This window comes from Oxyura jamaicensis, chromosome 1 (assembly GCF_011077185.1).
Source record: "Oxyura jamaicensis isolate SHBP4307 breed ruddy duck chromosome 1, BPBGC_Ojam_1.0, whole genome shotgun sequence".
In the NCBI taxonomy this organism is placed as follows: Eukaryota; Metazoa; Chordata; class Aves; order Anseriformes; family Anatidae; genus Oxyura; species Oxyura jamaicensis.
In genome coordinates this window covers 51,394,171-51,402,647 of record NC_048893.1, presented here as the reverse complement: position 1 = coordinate 51,402,647, position 8,477 = coordinate 51,394,171, and the positions used below count along the sequence as shown (strand labels likewise).

The following is an 8,477-nucleotide window of genomic DNA, read 5'->3' as shown; positions in this document are numbered from 1 at the left end:
TGGGCTGTGCCCGCTGCCATGGGGTAGGGGGCGGCGGGGGGACGCCGCCGGGCTGCGGCCGCCGTTGGAGCGCAGAGCCGGGGGGCGGCGGCGGCGGGGTCGGTGCCGGGGGGGCTGCCCCGGTGCGAGCGCGGCGGCGGCGGCGGCGGGCGGAGAGATGGTCGCGGAGTTGGTGAGCGGCGCCCTGGGGCTCGCCCTGTACCTCAACACGCTGGGCGCAGACTTCTGCTACGACGACAGGTAGGGGGCACGGGGGAGGGTTGGAGGGAAGGAGGGGGCTGCCCACCTGCCCCCAGCCCCCCGGGAGCCCCCGCCGTCGGGGGGCTGTCTGTGCCCCCCCTCCCTCCGCCGGTAGCACCCGGGGGAAACCCCGGTTCGCGGCTTAATCCGGGCGCGATTAAAACGGGTACGTAATTAGCACGTACCGGGGAGAGCGGCGCGGCTGGGTGAAGTTACTGACCGTGCTGGGGCGCTTCGCCCGCCGCCGGCGTGAGCCCCCCCAGAGGCCAGCCCGGGGCTGTTTTGACAGCTCCGCGCCCGGTCCCGCAGCCCCCGGTCGGCGGGTGGTGCTGCTCGGGGCCCGAGCTGTCCCCGAGGGTGGGAAAGGGGTCAGCTGCATCCTTGGCCGGGCTTCTGCCTCGGTCTGAGGCAAAAAAAAACAAAACAAAAAAAACCGAGCACCTGCCTGCAGCCTGCTGGTTGCTACCTCGGGGGTCTCCCCGTCCTGTCCTGCCGCGGTGCGGGGCGCTGCACCTGCTGCACCGGGGCCTCGCTCTGCTCCAGCATCATTCTGTGCCAGGACCACAGCCACGAAGGCCCCCGTGCTCGGGTGGGTGCCGGGCATCACATCCCCCTGTGGATCCTGGCACCTCCAGCTTCGGTCCTGCAGGTCGCTGGCATGAGCCTGAAGTCCCACGAAGCGTCATGGGTTTGTGTGAGCCTTCCAGTTACAGATGAGGGTTTTTATTGTTTAAACCTGCCTTAAACTTAGCCTGCAACTTAAAACTTCGTTCACGGATGGTAAAAGAAAAAAAATCAACCGTTCCTCTGACACGCGAGGTCTGAGTTGGATCAATAGAAAGCAGCGAATATTTTGACACACTGACACTGTTTCAGACCCGCTTGTTTTAGTTAAGAGCTGCAGGAGTTGTGGAATATTTATGTAAACCCAAGTGGCACATGTTGCAATATTTAGGCAAAACTGGGTTGTTTAAGGACGTGCTTATAAGCCTGTCCTGCAGGCCAGTTCAGATTGGCTGGGGATGGAAGGCAGTTTGAAATACTACCTGATGTTATTGATGTGGAGGTCAGGCTTGCTCTTGATCTTGCCTGAGTGTGCTTTAACACAGTTGGGAAGTGGGGATGCCTGAGTGTCATCAAAGAACGGGTGGGAAAGGTAATCACGCGCTGTCTTCCTAATATTAATCCCAGGCTATTTAAGAGGTGTTCCAAAACACGGCAGTGTTGATATGTTTACCTTCTAACTAAAGAAAGTACTTCTCATTGTAACTAAGGTTTAGGTATTCGCTAGAGTGCTCTAAAAGCCAATTAATGGCAGTGCTGTACGCGGGGTCATCTAATTAAGATGCCTTTAAACTGTAGCCCTGGAAGGGGAAAGGCAGAAATGGCTGTTGCATGCTGGTAATTGTTGAACTAGAAATGGTTATCTATTCAAAGAGGCAAGGCTCTCAGACCTAAAGTATTCTTTTAACTGTAATCACAGAATCTCGCTGCCCTGCAGGAGCCTACTTGAAACGTAACGCTAGAAAAGGAGGTCGATGCTGGAGCTGCAGGACACAGCCCTCCATGTGGGAGATGGATCATGCTACTAACTTTAAGTGAATCAAGATTGTGCATTTAAGCTAGGAACCTGCAATCTTTGTTTCAGGAGGGCAGCTTATTGCTATAGCTCTTTCTGTTTCCATTGCCATTATATTGAAATTACATCAAGCTGTTCTTTTTTTTTAATATAGTGATCAAGCTTACTATATAAAGGGTTTCTGTAATTGTGTTCTGTATATTTTTTTAATGTAGGTTGGTTAAGATTAAGTGGCATCGTAAAAACTTCTTATAACAAAATCAATTTCCCAATGGTAAAACTTAATATTTTAGCGTCTGCACAGCACCAAACCAAAGATTGTATGGACAGTGATATAACAAGCCTGCTTGTAGTCTGGGGTTTATGACTTTATATCAAAGGATTCAATATTTTATTTCCTACCCTTCACCCAATTAAGCTGAAATTGAATTTAAACTCTGAGGAAGTTGAGTAAAAAAAAAAAGTACACATTCTCACTTTTCATCATGAGTCTACCTAACTTTCAGCTGGACACATATGTGGCAAGAGTGTAATCAGTGTAAACATGATCTATATAATCAATTGACATATTGATTATTTTGAATTAAAGTGACAGCTTCTAAATCTGAGAGCGAGTATAAAGAAGAAACACTGACTTTTTTTCCTCTGTGGACCTAGAAAACAAGCTTTTGTCACCCTGTTCCCTGCTGCTGCAGTTTTTGCAGACAGCTGTGTTATTTCCTAGTTACGTGTGTGGATTATTGGGGGGGGTGGGGGGAGAATCCTCCTCCACCAACCTCCTTGTTAATTTAGGAACAAATATATTTTCCATTCTCTTTTTGCATATTTGTTTTAGAAGAGATGAATGTGGGAAGAGGGATGGAAATATTTTGATGTTCGACTAATGCCACAGTGAACTCGCATGGCATGCTAATAAAGCTTTATTTATTGCTGAGCAAAATCATTTTGGAAACAATAAAGAGGGGTAGGGAGAAATGCAATTTCCATTTCTACGGAAGTGTTGAAGATCTTCATTGTTGCGCTGAGTTAAATCCAGATTCCTGCCAGATTAAGGGGGGGCTAATCTCTAGTCACGGCACATACCATCCTTGTTTCATGCTAATGTCGACCAGTATTACAGGAGGGAAACCTATGGCTGCAATTAGGCTGACACCCTGGCATCACTATTTTCCTTTGCCATTTAAGCCCACCCCAAAGCAGGCAGTTTGACCTGCGGGTGCCTTGCACTGAAGCTGTGGTCCTTCGTGTGACCTGTGCTAAGTAAGACAGGTTCCTGTCAGTTTGTAGCTGAGGTGTGGAAGATTTAGTGCTCCAAGTATCCTGGGGTCATACGCTGCTGCTACAGCACGCATGTCAAAAGCAACTCATCCGTTGAGGTATTCCTTTGTGCTCCCAAACATGAGAAGAAAGGCATAGTTTAAGGAGGGTGTTAGGAGGAATCTATAGCCTCCAGTGGTGTATTTTCTCTGTGGCCTGCTGTATGTATTTTCCAGAGCACCAGTTTTGTCAGGCTTGTCTGCCTCTATGTAGGATGCCTCCATGAGATGTGGTAGCAGTGACCACACTTCCGTAGCTTGTGCTGTGTTCAGTAGGCCTGAATGGGGGCAGTCTTGCTGATGGTAGAAACGGCATCAGGCAGCCTTGTTTCAAAGTCAGAGGGCAGTATTACAAGCTGCATTGAAGAAATTCTAATGAATGCCTTCACAGTGTAGCGTCAAACTAGCATAATTTAAAAATAGGCAGAGGCTGTGCCCATTGCACAGAACCTCTGTTGGGTCTGACACATGAGAATTAATCTAGCAAGTGACCCAAATACAGGCTCTAGAAGAACAAGTGCAACTACACTGGGGAAAATTACTTGCCATCTGTTTCCTTGTTGTATGTGTATATTTGATTTTTAATTTACATTCGTGATTTTTGTGGCCCCTTTTTGTCATCTGCTCACCATTTCTCAGCACCAAGTGCGTTATCTCCAGCAGCTTGCAATAGATCCAGTTCTCAGGTGGCTGCAGTCTTGTCAGTTTCAATTGTGAGGCTGATGATTGGTAAAAATGGGAAGAAGACATTGACGATTTCTCTACAGCATTTTCCCATTGTCCCTCCTCTACTCTCTTAAATGTGCTAATTTCAAGTGACCCTAAAGGTAATTTGTATATGAAGTATGGCCTTGTATGTGCTAATAAGCAAAACATAATGAAGAGAAGATGCCTGAGTAACTGAGGCAACATGGTTTTCAGCTATGGTAGTTGAGGATCAACCAAGCAAACCAGTAATTGACTGTCTAATGGGATGAAGCTGACGTGATAATGTTCTATTGCTGTGATACCTGTTCTTTTTTAAACGCTGAACATCATCTAAAGTATATTTGGCTCTAGCTTTAAAAATATTTATGCATAAAAATTTTGTGTTGAATAAAACACCTTAATCAAAATGTGAAATCTGTTTCATCAAAATAATGAAATAATGTTTTTTTTTTTTTTTTTTTTTTTTTTATTCCCAGTGGAGATGCTCTAGTATAGATATTTTTGGTCTTTGCAGGCTTTATTTTGAGATTTCTGGTGCATATATATCACTAACATAAACCGTGTCACTTTTGGTAGGTGGTTCAGAGAATAAATTCATTACCGTTAGCAGACGGAGAGTCTCCCTGAGTCACTGGCGGGATGCATCTCATCTGCAGGAAGTTCTTCCAGCGCACAATGGAGTTACAAATTCAAATGATCCACTTTCTCCTGCATCTCCCATATGTATTCCAGCTGCACTTCTGAATCCTTTAAGTTTGCCAGAGTGAAAGTTGCTCAAAAGGCACAGAAGTCTCTCATCTCAATTTGTTAACCATCTGATAGCTGCAAGAATGCTGAATTAGAGCTCCTTTGCTTCCCTCATCTGGAAGTTTGCCTTTTCCTTGTTGGCTGCTAAGATTATTATTATTTTTTTTTTCTGTGAAGTTGTCTGAAGCAGGCTTTGCTGTTTGTTTATGGAATTTCTTTCTTTAGCTGAAATATTTGATGTTTAAGCTGTAGATGCGAGCCTGTTGGCAACCTGTGGTGAAAGTTGCTCCAAACTGGAAAAACAGACTAAATTTTAAGAGAAAGATGCTTATTCTCATTGTTACTTATGTAAAACTGGATATGTTTCTTGGGCCAATGCTTATGGTTAGATTTTTATTGTTTTTGTTTTTGAATTATTTTAAAGGCTTGACACATCACTTAGATCAACTTTTTTATTTTTAACTTTTAAACTGTTCATCATCCTTATTATTATTATTATTTTTTTTTTTTCAGAAATGGTTGATTGAAAGATGGATTTATTTTAGCTGGGAATCTGTACCTTATGCCAGAAGTTCTTTGTTCTCTGATGCTTTGGCCCCCATTTTTTTATCTTTTTTAAATTTCTCTTGGTTGCAGAAGTCTATTGTTGGCCTTTGAGGCTTGGCAAATGTTGAACCTCCCATGATTTCCCACCTGGGGTGACTTATTCATATAAACCCTCCTTACCGTCCTTTAAAATGGGAGCTCATGGGCAGGCTAGTTAAGTCAGGATGACCGTGGCATTTTGTTTCAGTTCTAGATCAGGCTCTGAAGTCACGTACCTATAGCCTCAGGATAGTCCTCTAGACATGAGATATGTATGTTCATGGCTTGCGTGGCTGGTCCCTCCCAAGTAAGCAGCAGAGGGTGCAAATCCTATAATTACTCTCCCAGTTTCATGCTCCAAAGAACTCTACGCTGAACTGTTTTTATCTAAAGCCCAGCCTATTGCTGAATGAAGCTTAGCGACAAAGGACATGGTTTTTTGGAAACAAACCTGGGAAATTACTTAACAGGTTGACTCAGTTTGTTCCATCAGTACAGTCAAAACACCTTGCAGACTAGTGAATGGATCATAATGGTAATCTACAAAGGTAGTGGTGGGTACTTAGGGTCTGCCCTCTCCTGATGGCACAGCACTCATACTTTTCAGCTTCTTGCAAAACAAAGAAACCTGATGGATTGCAGGGATGGCAGTTGAGGATCAAGTAGAGTGTCAAATTCTATTTCACTCTGAGGAAGAAGAAAATTACTAAACCAAGCATTATGATGCTGATGAAACTTGGTCATCCAGCCCCTGTAGAGAGGGATCACTGACCGTTATATTCTGATGTTCAGCACACCAGTGATTCTTGGTCTTCGAAAAGGAGGAATGTAGAAGTGTCTTCCTTGAATGCTAATCCTTGTGTTACCTAGATATACTGGGTTTACGTGGCATTGTTTTGATAGCCTGGAGAGATGGGTGGGTCTGCATGGGTGGCCTCTGTGAGCAGAGCTCATGTCTGATCAGAGCCAGCTCCAAAACGGATGTGCCACTGGCTAGAACTGAGCCAGTGAGTGACGTTGGTTGTGGCTCTGTGAGAAGGCATTTGAGAACGGGGAAAAAAAAAAAAAAAAAACACCAGCTGTGCAACAACAGCATGGGGGTGGGGTGAGAAGCAGCCCTGCAGCCCCCAAGGTCAGTGCAGAAGGAGGGCAGGAGGTGCTCCAGGCACACAGCAGAGGTTCCCCTGCAGCCTGTGGAGAGGCCCCTGGTGGAGCAGGCTGTCCCCCTGCAGCCCACGGGTCCCACATGGAGCAGATCTCCATGCTGCAGCCTGTGGAGGAGCCCCCGGGGGAGCAGGTGGATGTGGCCTGGAGGAGGCTGCGGCCCATGGAGAGCCCCCGCAGGAGCAAGGGATCTTGGGGGAGCTGTCGCCCATGGGGGACCCGTGTTGGAGCAGTTTGGTACAGACCCATATTGGAGTGGTTCTTCAAGAGCTGCTGCATGTGGGCAGCCCATGTAGGATCAGTTTGGGAAGGACGGCATCCTGTGTCAGGGACCCCATGTTGGAGCAGGGGAAGAGCGTGAAGATGAAGGAGTGGTAGATTACAAAGTATTATGGACTGGCCACAGCCCCCATTCCCTGTTCCCCTGTGCTGCTTGGGAGAAGGGCAGGGGGAAGGTGTGTTCAGTTTGCTTTCAGTTTCTCATTGCTCTAATCTGTTAGTAACAGGCAATAAATTACATTAATCTCCCTGCACGGAGTCTGTTTTGTCCATGATGGTAATGGGTGAATGATCTCCCTGTCTTTATCTCAACCCTGGAGCCCTTTTACACCATGTTTTTCTCCCCCTCCTCAACAGAGGAGTAGTGAGAGAGCAGTGCGGTGATGCTGAGCTGCCTGCTGATGTGAAACCACAGTGCTAGGACGCTGGGAATTATGTTAGCCTTTGTTTTCCGTTGGCTTTAGGAGGAGATTTTTCAGGAATAGTGGGAGGTTTCAGCTGGGGGTAAGACATTTACTGTCTTCACATCCCTTCTTTCCTTCATCTCATCTCTTTAATTGCTGTTTGTTTTATTGGAAGCACTATGCTTTCAGCATAAGCTATTTTTTCATATCTTATTTTTTTCCAGTGGTTTATACAAATGGCCCATATGCATGCTGCAAAACCTGTTACAAAATCAGTGTAGTCTCTAAAAGAGTGTGTAGGAGTACATGCAGTCAGAACAGTAAATAGAACAGCAGACTTTTGCTTTATGCCTAAAACTCAAGAGGGAGTAAATTCTGGCATCTGCCTTCCAGCAGGGAGCTGGATGAACTTCCCTTTGGAGTCTGCCATGGCAGCTCCTGAATTTGTTTGCGGGGTCACTGTGTGCTGTGAGTGTTTCCCCCTCTCTAGCAGTGAAGCGCATTGGCCTCAGCACTGCTCCTAGCCCAGCCAGCCCAGGAAGCCCCGGGATGAGAGGTGACTGAAGGAGGACTTTCCACATGGTGGTACAGACCATTACTGTGGTAGGCAACTGGACTGGTCTGTGGCATCCCCTGTTACTCGGTTATATTTGTATGGCGCTCTCTTCTTTGCATGGCCTTCTACTCTGCTACTTTGAGAAGGCAATTAGGTCCAGGTATAAATCCAGATGAGATGCTTGCAGTCACCTTTCTGGCTAATGAAATAGCTTTCCTAACCCCAAATAACACTGTATATTTCTCTTGCTGAAGCGGAAGGAGCCTGTGCTGGCTTCAGTGGGATGCTGTGAGTGCAAGAATACATTTGGGGTTGCTGTTCTGTAGGTTATCAAACCCTCTGCTATATACTCTTTTTCATGCTTAATACTCTTTTAAAAAACACTACCACCACCACCAAAAAATATTTTCAAATAACATATGAAGGAATACTATGCCTTGTCATATCCTCTCATTTCTGTCGGTTATGTGGAGGTGAAGGTGCAATCATGCCTTTGCTTGTGCTCGATACGGTATTTATTTGATTTGAATGCTTAGTGCGTTTGCAGTGTTGATTGTTTTAATTATTTTAATAACAAGGTGAAGAAGAAATTAGACTCAGAAGTGAGGCATAGGCTCAGAAATAAGGCTTCTTAAGATACTGCATCATTTTGTGAGTTATTCATCAGTCCTCTAGATACCACTAAAATATGAAGATATTTGTTTTCTTGGATGAAGACTGTTTATTGGCCTGCCTGTCCTTGTTGATGCTGGAATTTTACCAGTGAATCATCCTGGGTAACTCCTGGAAATCAGATGTGAAGCTTTGTTTGGAAGTTTGGTTTGTGGGTCTCTAGCAAGGATGTTCTCATTCTGCCCGCCCCCGGGGGGGGGGGGGGGGGGGGGGGGGGGGGGGGGGGG

General features: G+C 46.0%; 1 protein-coding gene across 1 annotated transcript in view; it reads left to right on the top strand.

Annotated features, from left to right (window-relative positions):
* The first annotated feature begins 6 nt into the window (after positions 1–6).
* Positions 7–8,477, top strand: part of TMTC2 (transmembrane O-mannosyltransferase targeting cadherins 2) — a 254,224-nt gene continuing 245,753 nt past the window's right edge. Inside the window, exon 1 of the mRNA XM_035338266.1 lies at positions 7–240. Coding sequence (XP_035194157.1) covers positions 158–240 — 83 coding nt within the window. The 5' untranslated portion in view covers positions 7–157. The remainder of the gene's footprint in view (positions 241–8,477) is intronic.